Raw genomic sequence first — 21,303 nt, forward strand, 5'->3', positions numbered from 1 at the left:
GATATTACTGAACAGGTGTGGAATGTCAAAACACACCTGTTTTGTTTACAAAAAATAATTTTCCAAAATGAATCTACACACAAGAGCTGCTATTCCATCACAAATTAAATTAACAGATCAATTGTGCCTTTTGATGTTGTCCTTCCACTGCAGTCCGGATGTAATTGATTCACCGATAAACAGTGCCAAACATACAAAACCAAAAAAGATTGCCAAAATGAAAAATCTAAATTCTATTTCGAATGGTGTGTCACCAAATGTCAGTGCATTAAAGTGTCAGTGGTTAGAGTGCAGATTCTCAGCTTTTATTATAGAGTTTTTTTAGAGTACATTTTGGTTTTGCCAAGTGGAAATTACAGCTCTTTTTATACATAGACCACCCATTTCAGGGCACCGTAATGTTTGGGACAAATGTCTTCACAGGTGTTTCTGATTAGTTGGGTGAGTTGCTTCATTTGTACAGGTATAAGAGAGCTTTCAGTATCTAGTCTTGATTCTAGGCCTTTGATTGCTTTTGGAGTCTGTTACAGTATTACCGACTGTCAATATGAGGACCAGAGTTGTGCACATGAAAATCAAAACAGCCAATATGAGGCTGAGAAATAAGGGGAAAAAAGTCAGAGATATAGGCCAAAACTTAGGCTTACCTAAATCAACTGCTTGGAACATCATACAAAGACAGCACTGGTGAGCTCAATAATTTCAAAGGGCCTGGTAGGCCAAGGAAGACTTCTATATTTGATGATGAAGAATTCACACCATAATAAAAATAAAACCTCAAACACCTGTCTGACAAATCAGAAACACTCCTCAGAAGGCAGACATGGATGTGTCAGTGACTACTGTCCATAGAAGACTTCACAAACAGAACTACAGAGACTGCACTCCAAAATGCAAGCCACTAGTTAGACGCAAAAACAGGATGGCCAGGTCACAGTTTGCGAAGTACTAAGAAGTGCTAAGATGTTTCCACACTTTGCTCTTACCATCTGTCTGATACAAGTGAATCTTGGTCTCATCTGTCCACAAGACAAGACCAAGATTCACTCGTATCAGAGTGATGGCCAGAGCAAAGTGTGGAAGCCAAAGGGAACTGGCCAAGATCCAAAGCATACCACCTAATCTGCAAAACATGGTGGTGGGTCACAGACTTCAACTGGTCATTGAATTCAAATTATATGTGACAATCGGCTAAACCTGACTACTTTCATTTACATAACATTACAGTATATCCCATGTCCCAAACATTATGGCACTCTGAAATGGGGGGGGTTATGTATAAAAAGTGCCGTAATTTCTACATGGTGAAACCAACATGTATAAATTACCCTTTAATAAAAACTGAGAATCTGTGTAGTACTGAGCCAAATAAAGAAGAAAAAAAAAGTCTTTGTCCTAAACATTATGGATGGCACTTTATATACAATCTGCAGAAATGTGGCTCAGCAAAAGTAGTCTTCTTCAGGCAGCAATGGTTCTGCAATACTAACCATTTTAACCATTGCATGGTTACATTACATAAACAGTACTAAAATTTGGAACTCCTTGATAATCATTTATCACACCAGAATATACATTTCCAACAAATATAACAAATACTTCTATCTATATCATATGTAATGCCAAGTTCATGATAAGATCCATTATTATTTTGAATTGCCAATGTTTATTGCCCTTCTATTCATTACAAGGGGTGCATTCCATTTCCTTGCAAAACTGCTTTTAAGTATTACATAAAAAATAAATTTCTATCGATGTTCTATACCCCAACTTTTGTTTGGAGACAATTTGAAATGATGTAACCACATGAATAATTTATTTAAAATACTGAATAAATTAAGTATAACGGCATTACTAATTATCATTTTTTCTTATAGTATATTTTATTTTTATTAAACCAGTGGGAATGCTGAACACAGGCAAACAGATTGTTTGAACAGAACTTCACTTTAGAAATGTCCCACCTCCAACCCAGGTATCACAGATTTCAAGCCACCACTTTTCCTGTTTCAAGGATTCAAAGTCCTTATGAGCATTGATTTGACACTATCAAAAATATAAAAGTAAGTATTTTTTGATTGAATCTAGGTGAAAATCTTTGAACAGGAAATTCAGAGGACAAGTATAGCCTGTGTGTGACAGATCAGTCCATCAGGGAACAGCAGGACACTGACATTTAGCTGAAGCAGTGAGTTACAAATGAGGACCCTGGCTTCACAACAATTTGATATTATTCTCAATGCATGTTAAGGTTGCTTAATTTTTTTATCAGAAACCCACGGTCTCCCAGCCTCAGTCTGTCTACACAGGTTTGAAGTGAGGGACAATGATCCTGATTTCAGAAAACATTTATCCGTGGAAGGGCTCCAAGTCAGAGGAGGCCAAAAACTCGTCTTTTCCAGATCAGGCACCAGATTAAGTGCACAGACACTTTAATTTCTAGTCAATTTGACAAGTGAGCACACTGCTGCAAAATGTTGGAATATAGCCATTTACCTAAATTCCAGTATTTATTCCAAAGGCAAGTCTTGCTAGTGTGCCATTTGATTGGTTGCTTTAGTGGCTGTGACAGGCCAGATAAAAGTACTGAAAAGCATTGCATCTTTGCATGATGACTCAAACTGTTTCTCTTTCTTCTGACAGCTTTGTGGTTCTCCGTTTAACACAGGCCTTACTCTGGATGAACAGAGAAGTACAGACAGGCTTTTGCTTTCCTCCCCATTTATCAGTACAATGACAGAGAAGGTAAGGGTGCAATTGATACAAACATGAACATATTCAACTCTTTGGCAATAAACAATCCAATGAGATAAAGTAGTAAACCAATTCAGAATAACTTCCACAATCCCTGCAATGCTAATTCTGCCCATATACTCCAGACATGTTTAATTTTTGTTCTGTGTTAAGCAGCTTAATGTTCCAAGGAATTAGATTACAGGAGATATGTCTCTTAAAATTATGACTACACCAAACCTGCTCACAAGGTTTTTCTAAAAAAAAAAAAACTTTGTTATTGCAACTCTTAAAACACAACAGCAGAAATTTGTTTTACGTATGAATATGACTGGAAGAACTCTCAGGATAATGGGCTTGGGAGTTACTTAACAAGTACAAAATTTTTAACCAACTCATTTAAAATAGTGTTTTGCTGTTTTACATTACCACTAAAACTAGTAGAATGGTTCTCGAAGCTTTCAAATAGAACTTTTTTGACTTACAAATGAAATTTAGCAATGTTTATTTGCACATTCTTTGGCATTCATTTTATTTTAATCATCTCATGCAAAATAAGTTTCCAGATTAGCAGATAAGGCCTACTCACACAGTGTAAAGAAAACCTTAAAGTGGGTTTTTCACAGAAATTTTGGCACTTTTGGAAATTATAAATCACACTGGTACATTAGTATAGCAACTGCACTTGCTGCTGAATTACCGAACTAAAAACTGATTTTTATAGTATAAAATAGAGTTAAATGTGTATTTATTTTTAAAATGTGCATTATTTATTTTTCCTGACTCTATGCTACTAGCAATTGCTTCCCTCTGACGCCAACTGAACATAAGTGTTTTATTTTTCTCTCTGGCACAGCAAACCAGAATGTTCTGAAAGTTTACAGACCAAAACATTAGTGCCAGTAAAAGTGGAATTTGCAAATATGAACAGAGTGGACGTTCATTCTTTATCATGGCCACTGGTTAGCTTCTACTTTAGTGTGCCCGCAATGGATACATTTCCCAAGAATACAGTTTTTCTGGGAGCTAGAATATCCACATTCAAATTTGCACCATGCAAGACTGCATTCCGCACATCAACTGGAGGAAAGACATCATATCATGAAATTTTCAGAGTATTGTTGGCGAAAAAAAGCATTTTATTGCAATGTATACCTCAGGTAATAATATTGCCCAGATATTAATTGGTAAAACAAATAATTTATTAGTCAATTTAAAGTGCTTGAAGCTGTGGTGAAAAAGAACAAACAAGAAAGTAAAACAGGTATGTAAAGCTGGAAAACGTAGTATCTTGACACAAAAATATATATATTTATAGAACATTATGATATACACCTTAAATATTGTCTTTTTGTGGCCAAAGCCTAAATTGTGCCTGAAGCATGAATTGCACAAGCAACAGTCTGCAAGGAATTGCACAGGGGCCTCAGCTGAAGAAAGAGAGTACCAGTAATGGACTCTTTTTTTTGGGGGGGGGGGGGGAGGGGGAGCACAGAGCTTCAGTAAAAACGTGCTGATGCTCACACACCCAACCAAGTTCCTCCACCCCACAACACACCCAGTCATAATGCATGCAAGCCGACACACACCTCCCCTTTCCACACTTCAAATTGAATTAAAAGTACAACATAAATTGACCTTGAAGGACACAGAAAGGTCATATCATTCATGAAAGGCAATGTGTGTTCAAAGCACTAACCACCGATGTAGCCATGTGAGCGAATTGCTTAATTATTCAACAATTTCAAACAGTTCAAGGAGGTGGCTAGGCTTGGTTCACGCACTGTTGAATAATCGTAGAGGTAATTGGATGAAACGGTTCGTCTTAGCTTTAATTTTTCTCGAATTCTTGCCTACTCCTCACTTGCTTATTATTTCAAATCCGGCGTTTTAATCCATCAGTTCCTATTGTGCTCATTGCTGATTTCCTCCCCACTGTTGAGATGGTTTTCTAGCTCCTGGATCACCGCAGCCCTGCCTATTTGGTCGTTTCTCCTTTTTTCCATAATCAAGTCCTCCAAACTTTGAAATTCAAGAACGTGGCTCCTTTTATCAGACAATAGCAGTTTTAATCTATAAGGCTGCTTTCCAATGCGTATTTCACCTCCGATTTTGAACTCACGTCTACCAAATTTGCACCAAGCGGCAAAACATTCTGAGTTTCTCCAACTTAGCTCCCTGTCTTTCGCTCCAACTTGCTCCATTGCGTTCTGTACCACTACGTCAGGGTTCAGAGCTTTGAATTTGTACAGGTCGTTGGCGACTCTGCCTCTTCTGCCTTGGCTGGCATCTGTCAAAAAATTGTTCCTTATCTCGGCTCTGTGCAAGTGAACAACTTGAAAGTCTCCCACGTAAACAGCCCAATGTGGGTACTGACCGGTTGCGACAAACTCCACCAAGTCACCCGGCTTACATTTGTTCGACAGATTCTCCGGAGAATACGTACCCATGTCTATGTTCTTGGTACTCTTCTCGTAAACGCATTCGTCCCGATAGTAAACGGCACACTCCAGCTCGTTGCGCTTATCAAATTGCTTCTCTTCCTGATTTTGGTCGTTTTCAATTTCGTGATTATCCTCTAGATCGTCATCATCATTGGAAAAGATATAGGAAACTCCAATCCTTGGACAGTCCTCCTCGGGATCCAACCCGTTCGGATCTGCTGTCGGAACTTCTGCATAACTTAAATGAGTGAGTTTTTCTACCTGATTCCCCATGCCACTTCCCGGTAGCCGGATAAAATGTGACGGGGAAAGAGGACGCGATTCCACCTGTTAAAGGCAGGGGTCAGAGCTTGTGAAAACGCAACACGTAATACGACCTGGGAAAAACTAAGTCCTCTGTGCGAAAGGGTTCCAATCCATCTTGAACAGCGGGAAGTCAGATATTGCCAATAAAAGACAGCTATATCCACGGAACAAAGTATGTGACCTGCACAGACATAAGAATAGGTTATGTTAGTAAGAAGTAACACTTAATATAAAATAACCTCAAATGAGATCAATGTTCAAGTTGCCGTGGTATAGCCTATAGTACGTTCCAAACAGGTGTGTTTCACCTGACATTGTCCACAAACACAAACATGGCTAACACTAAGAGACATTCAAAACGCGGTAACTCACCCGCAACACTTAATATTACATCGTCGGATACAAGCAGCTGATCGTCGATTATAAGATACTAAAAAGAATGTTACTTTTTAGCCTCACTGACTACCTAATACATTATTCCAACACTCCGGAGAGTCACACGAGAGCCCTGTGCAACCGCGACTCCTAAAGCGGAGAAACTCGCAACAGCAGTAATTACACACGGCTTGTCGTTTAAAGAGCCAGTGCTCATTTTATCAGCACAGCTCAGACTTCCATATATGTTGTTCCTCCACGTCGCGAGACCTTGAGGAATTATTTCCTCAACAGGGAAACCAAGATTAACAAGGCTTTCTACCCCTTTTATACAATACATTTATGCACACCAAAACCTGTTACACATAGCCTAATTCCCCTAATCGAATACATATATTCTCTCCAGTGAATGTAATTGAGCTTATGTTTTGTTACTCTTGTTTTTTTTTACTGTACTTTGTCCGTTTTCCGATTACATTTGTGTAAATAAATATCATACTTCCGCTGGTAATTACTGGGAGTGGTACACTAAACACACTAAATGCAGTAACCAGAGTAGGCCTGTCTCTGTCTGTGGTTCAGTTTGTGAATACGCCTCCTGTGTGTCAAGCCATGCACCTAGCAAAATGATATAGGCTAAAATAATTATCTATGGCAAGAAAAAGTGGTCATGTGTAGAGTACCTATTGGCCAAATGGTGTAAGCAAGAGCTAGCTTTAGTTATTTCAAGGTACAAAAACAAAGTATTTAAGACAACTTCAAAAATCGACCTTCTCATAGAGTTAATCATTAATTCTCATAGAGTTAATCAGTCATGCTGTATCGTTTCTTCTAACAGGACACCATCTTCATAAATGTACCATAAACAATGTTTTGTTGTAATGAAATGCGTTGCATTAACATGTATTCTCTGAAGTATGAATCTCTTAGTAAGTTAAATATGAGGAACTTCTGGGACATACGAGGTCAACTGTTACTGGACACCACGTTATTTGTTGTATAGCAGTTGCCATATAACATACTGTATGACATGACACGGTTCAGCAACAAAGACAGCATACTCTCACATGTTTAGTACTGGCTTTAAAAATATATATAAATGGTAGCCAATTGTTTATAGCCATTCATTTAACATTTGACTCACAGTACTGCATACATTTGTGAACCTAAAAATAACGTACAGAACTGGATAAGAAAACGGAGTGAAAACCTTCAGCAGACGAAGACCAGCAGAAAAATCATTAACTATTGAACCGTTATCATATCAGTTATAGCCTGTTGTTCGTGTGTGGAGAGTTGTTTCACTTCAATTATGACTCATGGAGAAAATGCGTGGGTCGCAGGAGACGACTGTTAAGTTCCCCATCTTCAGTAAAGACTTGTGCTTGTAATCTATGCATGTTTTTTCTAGTTAAAACTAGACAAAGGCAAAAAGCGTTTCGTTTTGAGGGGAAACAGGAAACCACAGAAGCCTACTGCCTCAGGTATCTACAAGAGACTTTATGGTTGTCTTTTCATGTGACAATTTGTTCAGAGAAGCACCAGCTATTCAGCTATGATGTGTATTAGTTTACAGTCTTTTCAGAGTGCCTTTGAGTGCATTTCTACTCTTAGCATTTTGGAAAGTGTTTCAATGGTTTTCGTAATAAAGAGGCGGGTAGCACTTGCAGCATTGGTACTTTTTCCTTTTATACAGGAAGTGACAAAAGTGCACCATGCAAGGAGCTATGTTAATCGCATGAATATTTATGCATTTTTTCTACTGACATCTGTCATGCTTACATTTGAGTTCTAACAATGCAGACAGGCTGGGTTCTTGGCAGTCGAGCAGCAGGTTTGCCATGGTCAACCTGTTTTTTTCTCTGAGATACTCAACAGGGGCCAGTGGAGTTGACTGACAGGCAAGTGCCTTTAACTGTAGTTTCAGAGAAAACAAAATATGTGACATTTTCTCCCAGTCCCAAGTGAAACCTGGATATCAGCTAGTGCAGTACTCCTGATGTTAGACACTTTAAAAAAATTTTGAGCTATGATAGTCTTGCGTGTGGTCTACAGATCTTAATGTGAAATCATTGATGATGTCATTACTTTAATTGTAATTTGGGCAGTCATTACACTTGAGCAGTTGCTAGAGAGAATGATAATATGAAACATGAATGGTTACATTTCACATGCACATTATTGGCTGTTGCATAGGTGCTCAGTTACTTCAAACCTCAGGTTTTATGGATCATAGTTTTTTTATCTATTATGCAGTGGAATACTGTAGTAAGGTAATGCATTCACCAAAGACATATAGTTTTGTGTGATGTAGCAGTATGGTATTATGTTGCATTCTAGTTTTGAAAATAGGGCCTGCTAAGGCTAAATTCTAATGCCACAAAGCAAAGCATCAGATGATGTGTCTAATTATTATAACAGTGGCTGTTTCTTTTGTGAATCCTATTTAAATGTAGGAACATCCGGACAGCATGTGGTGTGGTACATGGATAATAACCCCTTGAGTGAAATTGAATGTGGCTTATACTGTAATGAGCGGATCAGCAACCCACCAATTACGCCCAGTAGTCTCGGCACAAAACAAAGCCGCGTGTCCCACATCAAGCCAACCCGCATCTCACAGCCGTAAGGCAGCACAACCTGTACTGTGCGCGCAACTGCATCTTTTGTGTTGAGCTGTACGGCAGGGTGTTAATGACCTTAATGCAGGAGGCCGAGTCCTAGAGGAGCTGAGTCTGAGAGAGAGTATTACAGCATGTGGGATGGTTCAGTGTGTAGTAGGGCAGCTGGCTGCAGCCCTGTAGCCTTGTCCGGCTTCGTACTCTGCCATGTTGAGGTATGGGGTTTATGCGCTGTCTGTCTGTCACCCTCAGTGCAGAAGCACCCCTCCCACAGGACGACAGCCCAGCTTTTAATTACCCCTCTGAAAACACCTGGCCCAAATATTTGTGCCCAAGTGTGTTTGTGTGTTCATCCTTCCACCAAGGAGAATTATGTCACCGTGTTAACATCAGCCTGCCCAGGGACAACAAATGGAAATTAGCGATCTGGCTAAATCTGGCACATCACAGAATAGTGATGTTGATCAATGTGTATTGTTCCTGTCAAATAAATAAATAAATAAAAATAAAATGTCTCACTAGTTTTCTGCAGGCAGCACTTCAGCCTTCCTCACCTTCATCTACAGGCCCAGATTTCTCTCCCCCCCCCCCCCCCCCCCCCCCCCCCCCGCACTATATCCCCTGCACATGGCTCTAGCTTAATCCTATTCAGGTTACAATATCCCGTCACTATACAAATCAGAGCAAGTGTACAAATCCTGTTTGAGTACGGGTTGTTTATTTGCCTTGTTGTTGGTTTTATACAGTAAAGCTTTAATTGTATTATACCCTATTACAAGCTAACACTTTTGCTGATACATTGTAGATATGTCCACATGTTAACAAATTAATTTTGTGTTTGTCATTTCCATTGAAAGGAAACACTGCTGATTTCGCCCTTAAATTGTCATTTTTTAGGCATATAATTGTGTTTTATTCTTAAGAAAGGTGTGTTTAACCCATTTGTCACAGATGCTAGTGTGCTATTAAGATGGAGCCGTCTCTCTAATCAAATGAAAATGAGAATGTTTTAGAATGCTTTGTAAGATAACATTTTAGTTAGCAGTACAGGGACCACAAGATATATTCCAAAAAACAGAATGAGTTTTATTTATGACATAAAAAAATAAAAATAATAATTTCCTATTTACTTGTTATAAAAGAATAATTTTTGTGTCATGCATTTACATTTTGTGTAAACCCATTTCCCAGTCTGTACTGGTGCAGATCTGCAGTCCCCCACAGACATGTAGACCAGCCTGATGAGTCACTCAGTTCCTTCACTATCTGAAGCATTTTGCCTGATGATGCTTGTACTACTATAATGTAATATCAGTGAAAGTGGCTTATCTTGGAGATTAAGTTGATGAAGTGCTGACAAATAGAAAATGAAGATATTTACTGTTGTAAGAGGCCACCATATTGTGGTGTTATGCAAACATTTGTATTCAGGCAGAAGAAACGCAACTGCAAATGTCTCAGTTCCTTAAACCAAAGCATCCTGCAGTTGTTGCTTCACACCTGTGGTGCACAATGCAACATTAGTGCCGTGAACAGATGCCATGGGTGTGGGGATGGGGCTGGTGATCTACTTCATCACCAGAATAAAGCAGCACCACAGACATCAGCAGCAAGCTGTACCCCTGCACAGTATTTCAGAAGTACTCATGAATGTCAAAAGCTGGTCTGCAAAAAAAAAAAAGAAAAGAAAGATGCCCGGTGAGGCCGGCCGCGAGCCAACAAAATAAATTCACCACAGAGCTCTTTTTGTTTCCAACGGCGTGTGCTTTGGTTACATCAGAAGAATTTTAAGAAGCTAATAGTAAGCCCCTTAAGACCCCTTTCTCTGTGGATTTCTGCAGCGGCTGCTCTCCATCAATGCTGGATTATGGCCGCTCAGCATTTGGCATGTATCTCTTTGTGTTGGGCTGGGGAACCATACCCCTCTCAACCAAACTAAGGGACCTGGTAAAGAGGGGGCCGAGATTACCTGCTGGCGATCAGAGGATTCTGCCAGGCGTGTAATGAAGCCCTCGGGTTGGCCGAAGGTCCCATCCCACTGCTGCCCTTCAGGTCCACTGATTGGCCCAAGGCTGGCCTGTATAGAGAGCAGGCAGGACAGCCTTGTTCTCAAGCCAAGAGGGAAACCCTTCTCAAACTCTGTCCCAATGGGAGTGGAGACTGCCAGACTTGTACTCCGCAGGGTAACCCCCCCTCCAAGGTCCCAACTGACACTTACTGTACACACCCAGACCATGAGGGCCTCTAATCTCATTCCTTCTTTTGGTAACCTATTTGAAGAAGAACATACATACACCTCAATCAATTTCTGCAAATCCTGTTCAAATAAAGTTACTATGAAGTTCGGGTTGAGGGTTAGGCTAGTGTTTTGATTGGAATTTTCTTGAACACACTGGGATTACCATATATTAGTGTAGAATCGTTTGAGGGCAATTCACCAAGCCTGCACAGGGAATTGCATTTATGCAGAATAAGGCTGCACCCTCACTCACATCTTGTCCTCTAAGCATGCATACTGGTGCATCTTATACTGTGAAGCTAAACTGTAAGGCCAAAGAGGGCATTAACACTTTGTGCTCATTGCACTGTGTTTGGCTGACACCTAGTGGAGCATGGCCTGGTGATCCTCTATGTATGTCGCTGTAGAATAGTACTTGCCAAGACTAGATTTTCTGTGTTGTTATGCCAGTTACTGGATTTATTCTGAGTGGCTCCAATCCGTCAGCACAACCCCCCAGGCTCACAGTGGGAGAGGACTGCCCACTGGAGGACTGCCTATGTGTTGGGAGAGGACAGCTCAGTACGGGGTATTGTCTCAAGGGTTGGGACGGGTCTCACACTTGATCATGCGCTCATTAACGTGTCTCCTGAGGGGAGAGGTGTCTAGATCATGATCGTTTCTTAAAGTGAAGTAGAAAATGATTGATGAACAAATGTCTGTGTACACAGTGTTGTTCAAACTGTAGTTTTTTCTTTTGTTAAATTCCATATTTTCATTATTTAGTTTCTTGGCAATAAACTGAGAGGTAACTAGAATACCTGTAGTCAAAAAGATTCCAGTTTTGATCTTAAAGGCAGTAGTGTTTGGTGCCTTCCTGTAGTGGTTATTGGAGCAGAAAAGCAGATCCTGTTTAGCTCAAAACATCATCAAAAAGGTAGAAAACAGAAGAGGTGGAGTCAGTGGTTTTGGCAGTGGAGGCGTTGGCATTAAAATAGATACGTGCTGAATACAATCCTGGAGTAGTGTCTAAATTTACCAGCTAATGCAAAAAAGGACATAGTTTCCATTTATGTTTCATATTTATAGTTTTTATTGATCAAGTTCTGCATTGCTTGACTAAGCCATAATTGCATTTGCAGTGCATAGTCATTACTGCAGTTGTTGAACTCAAATGTCAGGACCTGATTGAGGTGCACGCCCACAGAATAAAGCAGGAAGAACTACAAAGTGCTCACACAAAGCATGCCTCGGGGGATTGTCCCTTTTTTGCATTTATTCATGAATAGGTTTTTATTAAAGACCATTAAATGTATACTAATACAAAGAGGACAGTCACTTTAGAAAAACTGCAAAGAACTGAATAACTCTGAGAATATAGATGTATGTATGTATGTATGTATGTATGTACACTGCATGGCCAAAAGTATGTGGACACCTGACATCCAACATTTCATCCAAAATTATGGGCACTAATTGGTCCACCCTTTGCTGCTATAACAACCTCCATTCTTCTGGGAAGGTTTTCCAGGAGATTTTGAGGGATTCGCTTCTATTCAGCAACAAGAGCATTAGTGAGGTTGGGCACTGGGGCAGTATATATGTGAGTATTCCTGTTTCAAAATAAATAATTTTAACTGACCCACAAATAATGGCAACTGATCCACAAATAAATGTAGCCGATCCACAAATAAATGCAGCTGGTTCACTTTGTGTATCAACTGTCACATTTATTTGTGGATTTTTGAGAAAATCCTTGCAGCACATTTTACAAAAAAATACACAAACAGTTTTAGAATCAGAGTTTCAGAGTCTAGTCCAGCCAATCCGATTTTAAGACCTTTCGCTAATTCCCACATTACTCTGATCAATCAGCACGTATACAGGATTCACGATTGTGTCATGTAGTGCCAAGACAACCGCTCGGTTGGGAAGATTGCGGTAATGGCTATATCTTTGTCAAATGAATGAAGCTTTCAAACCTTGAACCATAGTGAAACCACATCATCTCATATTTGTATTCCTTTAGATTTGGAGAGGGGGTTACAAAAAAGCTGTAACTTATGTCAGCATGGCCACCTGAAAAGACTTGCAACACAACTTCTATTTTTACTAGGTAGCGTGCTTACAGTAGGCCCTGCACAAACACCAATTTTAAAAGATAGATAGGGCTAGTGCCATTATAGTGCTGAAGTCTCGTTAGTGAACCAAGGCTTGAGAAACACTAACTATTCTTTTGGAAATTGTGTATTGTGGATTGTCTGAAAAATCCACAAATAAATGCAAGGGACAGGCGATGCACAAATATAAACCAGCTGCATTTCTTTGTGGATCAGCTGCATTTACAATATTTGTGGATCAGCTGAATTTATTTGTGCATCATCAACATTTATTTGTGGATCAGTTGCTTTTATTTATGGATCGGCTGCATTTATTTGTTGTTCAATTGCATTTATTCGTGGATCAGCTACATTTATTTGTGGATCAGCTACATTTATTCGTGGATCACTTAATTAATCAATTAGTTATTTTTTGAGACAATAATACCCCCATACGTATATCATTCAATACTGCCCCAAAAATCTCAAATATCCAGTATAGATAGAAGGGAAGATTTATTTCAATCCAAATGAGGCATCCTGTCCAGTATGAGGTGGTGTATTTGATTTAAATATTCTGAAATTAATTAATCGTTAGGTCAGGGAAAGCTAAGACACTTTCTGGCTTAATACTTTACAGTTCAAAAGCAGATGTAACATATCCCTTTGTAAGGTCTAAGAAAGTTCATTGACTAATTTATTTGGATCATTTAGGAACTAGAAGTGAGACAGGAGAATGTTCTAACCCGGAATAACTGAAAAAAGCCTGGAACTTTAATGTCATGCAGTAACTGTGCCAGAGGACAGTGCAACTGACCAAGCTGGCCCCCAGTTGACTGGGGCCAGGAGAGAAGGAAGAGGTGGGGAAATGCTCTGCTGACTGAAAACCGTCCCACCTGAGTGATTTATGGCCTATTATGTCTCCCTGAAGAACTCTGAACCACAGTTAGGAGCTTGGACATTGTTTGATACAGGTCTTAAGGCACATCAATTTTATGTGCCATATAAGAGGCCTACACACACATACTGCTGAGCATTGAGAAGTGAGAAGTTTGAGCAATGTTAGCATAATAGAATTGATTCATTTTCTGGTTTGTGATGAGCTGCTGAGTTCAATTGTTCTTTTCAGCCAAAAAAAAAAACCAAAACAGACAAATGACCTTGCGTTAACTGCTCAATTAAAATTTCAACACAATGTTTCAGTTTGTTAGCGTTTGTAACCAAAAGAGCTGATCAAGCGATTTGTATGTTTCCCCCTAGTTCAGGGTTATGCCGGGAGCATTCTTGATAAGAAGGCAAACTCGGCTGAAATCAAACCACAGCCGAACATGGCGCCGCATACAAACACATGTAAACTCACTGCAGCTTCAGCCTGTTTGTTTAGTGACATCACATGCCAGTGGGAGGGCCAGATTTAAACTCCCCAGGGGAAAATCCTAAAAATAGAAAAAGTGGCATACAAGTGTAATTTGAAAAGTATATTTATTGCACAACTGAAATGTTGAATAAACTTAAGAAATAACTTTCATTTTGCATTTCAATAAAAATGCTTTAAATTGGTTCACCAGCAACTCGTTTCATAATAGCCAGCTAGGATGCAGTTTTAGAATGATTATCTCAGGCTAGTTAACATTAACTAGCTACACAATCATCTTGCTGCAGTTCAGCTAGCAGCTAATAGCCAGCAAATGAGCCAATGCGAGCTTACAGTATAAAAACAGGAATGGGGAATATTTCACATATTTACATTTTGCTTGTATTTCATATTTAGTATGGGTTGCTTGTGTTTTTTATACTTCTGTGCCACCTGCAAAGCAATCTATGCATCCACCATTTTGATTTCAGTTTATTAATATATTTGATTGGGAGGTATGTTTTTAACCAGAATAGACATTGAGATTGGTTGGAGCTTGCTGTCTGCAATTTATTGTAAAGTTTTGAAGTCTCATTTGTCAATGGCCTTTTTCATCTTTGGCACTGATGAATGTCCAAGTGCAATGTGGTTCAATTCCAAAATAATTCCATTCCCTCCCTTGCTGTACCCAGTTGGTTTGGGTATCTACTTTTGTTCTTATGATGTTCCTCCCATGGCAAGTCAGAACATTTAAAGGATTGGACCACTGCCTTGTAACCAAGATATACATAGTTTGAATCTATGCAGTGTATCAGCCATTAGCCATCGTGACAAGGAATCCAACAGCAGGAGATGACTGGCCTTTTCCCCCCAGGGCTGGTGGGCTTACTTTGGCCAGGGTTCTTCAGGTTACCACTGCATCAGTGGCACCTAGATACTCACCCATCACCTGAAAGTTACCAGTTGTAGTCAGTGAACAGACAAACCATTCCTTTAGTCAGTGCTAGCTGTCCTGTAGTATCATCTTACGAAGTAGCCACCATACCAGGCCAGTTTATTTGAATACTTTAAAAACATGATCAAACGTACTCTAAACACTCTCTCAATGCATGTTATCACAGTACAGCACCATCACTTCACTTTATAATGTCGCTAACTAGTTCCGACCCAATGTTATTTCCTTGAGAGTTGTCCAGTTTGCCCCTTATCCTTCTGAACATTTGTTGCCCATCCTATGAAGTCCATGGCCAGGATTGATAAGTGATATTGGCAAACCCATCCACTCACATAGGAGATGGGCATCCCTTACTGGCCTTGCATTAGTATCACAAGAAGTATTTAGGCAAAGAAGTTTATATAGTACAATGCCGCATGCCAGGGAACTGGATGGATTTCTTATCGCCAGCTGCTGCAAAGCTACTGCACCAGAAGACTGTGCAGCTAATGAATCTGAGACAGGCCTGCGATTGGCAAAAACAGTTGCTATAGTGTGATGTGCTGGAAGAAACCCTGCCTACCATAAACCTCCCTCCCAGTGTGAAGCTATAACTTATTATGGCCTGCCCCATCTCCTGGCCCCAGTCAGTATAGACACAGTCAAGACACAATTCTGGAATGGAAGCCACATAAGTGGAGTGAAGCTGGGTGATTAAGCCCCTTGTGAACTCATACATCACCTCCTACTTCATGTTGATAGCAGAAGGAGCACCTCTGTGACTGCAGACACAAGCTGTGTTGTGGACATGCAGTTTAGTCACGTCTTCAACAAGGAAAGTGTTTACTGAAGTTTAAATTTTGAGTTTCTAAGTGCGCTGTATGATGTTTCATTTGATGTGTCTGAAAAATTAAATATATCTTATTTCATTTCGAGCATTTAAAAAAGAAATTATGCATGTGACAAAAAAAAAACAACTTCTACTTTAATCTTAACTAACCAATGGTGAAAATGCGAACCATTAAATGTACGGGTTGCTGACTGATAGTCAGAATTACAGACCACCATTCACAGGATCCCTGCTTTATATAGGAAATCAGACTATCGATCTCACGCTCGAAGAGGAAAGAAAGAGACATGAAAGGTATGTAAATGTGCTGCTGTTGTTGTAGTCTGTATCTCCCGGTCACTTGTCTCCCCAGTACTGTCTCTGTGTCTGTGTTCCCTGAGCTGCTTCACTCCCCTGCATTTGTGTGATTTCACTATTCGGGTGGTTCCGGGTTTTCGTGTTTTCCCCCCCTTCCTTCCAGTCTCGTTTTTACTTACTTCCTACTTATTTCTAGTTTTACTAATTTCTACTAATCCTTACTAACTTATGGATTGTAAAGTACTAACCTCATTAATATACTAACATGTGAATATTACTAATGGACTAACACACACTAGTTTTGGGTTTTTGATAGTTTAGATCACTATACTAATACATTAACCAGTCTCCCCTTTTCCATGCTGCGCTGTAGCTCCGCCCCTTTTCTTTCTAGCCTGCTCTAACGCTGAGTTCTGCAATTGCCTGCACCTGTCTCTTGCTCTGACTGCACCTCTCTCTCTCTGCACGCGTTTTTACCTGCTTAACCCAGGCCGTCTATTATCATTGTTGTCTATGTGATTCCAGTCCGCGTTTTGTCAGTCCCCTGTCATTTAATTAGTTATCCTAATGTTCTTCACCTGGATGTTGTTTGTTACTCCTCCCTCACTCACTTAACCCCTCCTTGATTGTTACCTTCCCCAGTGTATAAATGTCAGTCTTTTCCACCAGCTCATGGTCAGAATGTTGATCGAATTCATTGTGCCGATATTTAGTAAGCCTTTGTTTATCGAGATTCCTGAGACACCCCTTCTGTACGACTTCGAGTTTGCCTGCCCCTTTTGGTTTGTTTGCTTCTGGTTTGACCTTTGCTTTGCTTTGACTTCTCTTTTGCCTGTCCCTTTGTACCTTCACCGCTCTGATCTCCTGGTTTTTGATTTTTTGCCTGTTTTTCACTATTCTTTTGGAAACTCGATTCGGCACCGTCCTTTCTCTGATTACCTGGCTTCTAACCTCGGACTGAATAAAGACAACGTTTTTTGGATTTCCCTGGTCTGCGTTTGGGTCCTTGCACAGAACATCACAGCTGTGATGTTTACCTACTGTAATGGAGATTTCCATTTGCTTCTGCTTATGCTGATCTCTGCTTATGAATCTGTTTCAGGCAATGAATACAAATTGTACCTTCAGGACATACAAACAAGCTCACCCCACTGAATCAAGGGTTTTCAACCGGATTATTCCTGCCACTATCAACATCCAGCCTTTTTTGCTTAATTGGTGCACAAATGCAGGTGTATGATTCTGACAGCAGAATGAGTCAGGCAGCCTTGAGTGTAGTCAGTATGTTTCATGTTGGGACCACGGGTATAAGACTTTAAATCACTCTTAGAGGGAAATGTAAGTCAAAAAAGGATTTTATTTATTTAAAAATAATACTTTTAGCTGTATGTCTCCATTTGAAATGCCAAACCATAACTAAGTCTCCTCTGTAGATACAGGGGGGTGCACGCAATTGGACATGTCCTCCAAAGACATGAAGATTCTGTACTGCTTATATTCAAGATTGGATCTGGGAACAAGGCAACCTGTCACCACACTGCGTTTCATCTGGATATGTCATCAAGGAGACCCCCCCCCCCTTCCCTCGCTTGACCACAACTCACCCTAACTCAGTTTTAAGCAGGTAATCGTAGGTCAAACAGGATTAATATTCATTACAAATGCCTTTGAAATAAAGCATGACTGGACTCATCCAGTAGAGCTCCAGTTGGTTCTCCAGCCTGGACCTCTCAAAGAGCAGGAGGGATGGAGGCCATTGGCTGAGCACATGATACACATGGAGGCTATAAGCATACGGGTTTGGCCTTTGGGAAGGGCCATGTCACTGCTGTAGGATTATGTCAGTAAAAGGCTGAGAGACGAGAAAGAGGCCCATGCCCAACTCTGTCAGAATACCCCTGTCAGAACACCAGGCAATTTCTCCTTGTCTATTGAAAGTTTGTACTCCTTGTTGGGCAGACTGTATAGCCGCATGTGGTATTTTGGCATTTGCACATATACATAATGTGTATGTGCAACGCTCCATAATGTGTCATAAAGACTTTTTTTCTTGCTCTGTACTCCACAATTTAGATGTGTAATCAAACAATTCACAATCCAAACACATGCAGGCTAAGTTAATTGGAGAGTCCAAATTGCCCCTAGGTATGAGTGTGTGAGTGAATGGTGTGTGTCCCATGCAATGGACTGGCGAACTGTCTAGGGTGTATTCCTACCTCTTGCCCAATGCATGCTGGGATAGGCTCTGGCACCACCTGTGATCCTGGCTAAGAATAAGCAGGTAAAGATAATGGATGGATGGATGGCTGCCACAGATACTGGCTCACTTGTCGGCAGTGATGGGCTGGCATTTGGAAAGTACTACAAACATACTACAAATTCAGAAAATACGCTAAACAGAAACCTGGGCATGAAATGAATTGCTCAAAACAGAATATCCAAAAGCAGTGTAAGCTCTATAAATATGCAGACAACACAATCATAGCAAAGCAGTAATGTGTCTGTCTGCTAACAATATTACCCTGCAGTTAAACTGAAACCAATACAATGACCAAAGCCCTCCCTGACTGATGGAGAGAGTGAGTGCAAAACAGGTACGGAATACACAGACAGACACTGAATCTTCCAAAGCACAGCCACATGTCCTTATGCAGAAAGGGTCAGCTGGAGAATTTAATCACAAATGTTCAGTTGGTTGGGGTCAGAGTTCACCTTACAGAGGCGTAGAAACAGTATTGTGTTTCCCTGAGCATCGGCGTCCAATCAGAACACCTCTGCGGCTCTCGACCTTGAAACTTAAAATGCCATTATCAGCAACGGAACCCTGTGTGTGTGTGTGTGCGTGAGCGTGCGTATCGCTACACCATTAGCTGGTGCCGAAGTTACGCAAGGGAGGGTGCACTCCTGATTGGAAAGAGGATTGGCATCGCTCCTGTGGCATCTTGTAATGAGTCTTACCTTCTTCAAATCCATTAAAAAACTAAAGACGCATCAGAGAGCTTCTTCACTTCAAATTCAGTGACTGTGTGCTTCTTAGCACAAAGACGCCTTTTTGTGAACAACAGTATTACAGTCACTCTAAGACAGATGCACACATGCATATTGAAACACATTCAATATTGAGTTCAGAGGAGTAATTGCTTCTGATAGATGAGCTCTCACATAGGAATGATTTTTAGGAGTAATTTTTTTCTTATGTAGTTTTAAAAAACATTGGCCAAATTCAGAATCAAACATGTTCTGAAGGCAGCTCTATCCCTGAGGCAGAAGAAATTCTATTAGTTAACTCTTGCTTAGTGGGTGGGCCTGTCTTTCAAATACTGTTGTCATCTCTGCTACCATCAGCCCTTTGACCACACTTTGTTAAATTGCCTGGTGAGTGCTTTATTTTTCATTTTTTTGTAATTTAACCATTTACCTAAAGATCTTTATAGTTATGAAATATTTCTGGAAAATGAATACCCTTGAATGACGACTTAGTTCTTTGTGTGTTGATGTTTTACTGCTTTGGGAGAGTCCCTGATTGTGATCCTCATACACATTTTAGGCTTTTAGCAGAGGGACTGCGTATGATTCTTTGGGATGTCGACAGCAGACAGCCTTCACCTGGGATCTAAACCTCAACCTTGCAATTATAAAAAGGGCATGCTATCTGCTAGGCTATACCAACTTCATAGAATTCCAGTGGATACTTAGAAGAAAACGTAACAGACCCAGGGTTTCTTTGCGTTAGCTGGCTTCACAAAACCGAACAACCATAATTGGGCTCCCCAGTTGAGCCCAATTATGGTTTTTAGGATTTGAGGTTAACAACTTGCTAAGTGAACACTGGCTTTGTTAATCAAACTCTGTGCACCTTCCCATAAAAGTGACAGTACATATATTGCCTATAGCAGTACAGCATGGACCATAATCAAGCTGCATATTTCTCACCTGAGGAAAAAAGACTGATGTGGACGGACATAATGGATGGATATGAAGACTAAATAGGAGTGGGCATTGCCAACTCAGAGCAAAGCAAGCCCTAACACTGAAAGAGACACTGTACTGAGCTCCGCTTCCTCATGCTGGTACATTTCTATATGCTGTTTGTGGTGCTGAAAATATTGGCCTAATACTAAACTTAATTTGTACATTTGTTTCATACACAAAATGCACGGCAGAGTGCTTCACATTTGATGACAAGGATAAAGCAAAATAAAACCAACAAACCGTGCTGCTGCCAGATATGCAGTAGATACTACAATCATTGTTTCTCCTGATTAATTTTCCTATTGAACTCAATATAATATAATGCTTGTAGTATCTACTGTATATCTGGCAGAAGCACGGTGGTTTGAGGCTCATTTGATACCTTGGACCCTTGATGACTTAAAGCCATTTAGTCAACAAATGTGTTCCATACTGTATCAGCATAATTTACAGCTGAATCTAGTCCCACCCCCCAATTCCCATAGAGATCCATTCAAATGCAAAGAGTTCTTGTGTCGCTTGTAGGACAACCTGAAAATAAGATATCCAGACTCTGATGATGTTGATAGGTCACAGACATCAGGAAGTCATGGCATGCAAATGATATGCAACCAAATACAAAACATGTACACAATTTGTCTACTGTATAAGTGAATTTCCCTGTTTCTAGTTTTTCCCCAAACAGTTCACTGCAGCAAAAGTAAACGAGCAAATGGTGGCACAAGAGTGCACTTGCTTAATTCTTGCTAATTTTCTGACCAATGATTTGTTGTTAAGACCATTCAAAGCTTAATTTTTTTGCCATTTTGGGCTTGGCCCATCTTTTTTTGCCCAGAAGTATACATCTCTGCAGGAAGTGCCACAGGAAACAGTATGCAACACATGACATTCAGCACACTAGAGTGCAACATCTAGTGCAGTGGTCTCCAACTCTGGTCCTGGAGAGCTACAGGGTCTGCTGGTTTTCATGGTGACTCCATGGTGCACTTCATGAATCAATTAGAGCAGTTGATTACACAGTTAACTCAACTCACCTGGTGTCTTGGGTCTCAATTGGGTGCTGATTTTAAAGTGAAAACAAAAACCAGCAGACCCTTTAG

General features: G+C 40.2%; 1 protein-coding gene and 1 long non-coding RNA gene across 2 annotated transcripts; one reads left to right on the forward strand and one right to left on the reverse strand.

The window, feature by feature from the left end:
• Positions 1–3,913: 3,913 nt before the first annotated feature.
• On the reverse strand, positions 3,914–6,064 carry lratd2b (LRAT domain containing 2b). The gene is made up of 2 exons (XM_064340206.1): positions 5,856–6,064; positions 3,914–5,664 (listed from the first exon to the last, which is right to left on the reverse strand). Exon 2 carries the CDS (start codon positions 5,448–5,450, stop codon positions 4,632–4,634), a length of 819 nt encoding a protein of 272 aa, XP_064196276.1. The 5' UTR covers positions 5,451–5,664; positions 5,856–6,064; the 3' UTR covers positions 3,914–4,631.
• Positions 6,065–15,638: 9,574 nt separating this feature from the next.
• LOC135257464 (uncharacterized) lies at positions 15,639–19,760 on the forward strand. The gene is made up of 3 exons (XR_010330657.1): positions 15,639–16,228; positions 17,334–17,569; positions 17,665–19,760. It is a non-coding gene; the product is annotated as an uncharacterized LOC135257464 (long non-coding RNA).
• The last annotated feature ends 1,543 nt before the right edge of the window (positions 19,761–21,303 follow it).

The sequence above is a fragment of the Anguilla rostrata genome, chromosome 1 (genome assembly GCF_018555375.3).
Source record: "Anguilla rostrata isolate EN2019 chromosome 1, ASM1855537v3, whole genome shotgun sequence".
In the NCBI taxonomy this organism is placed as follows: domain Eukaryota; kingdom Metazoa; phylum Chordata; class Actinopteri; order Anguilliformes; family Anguillidae; genus Anguilla; species Anguilla rostrata.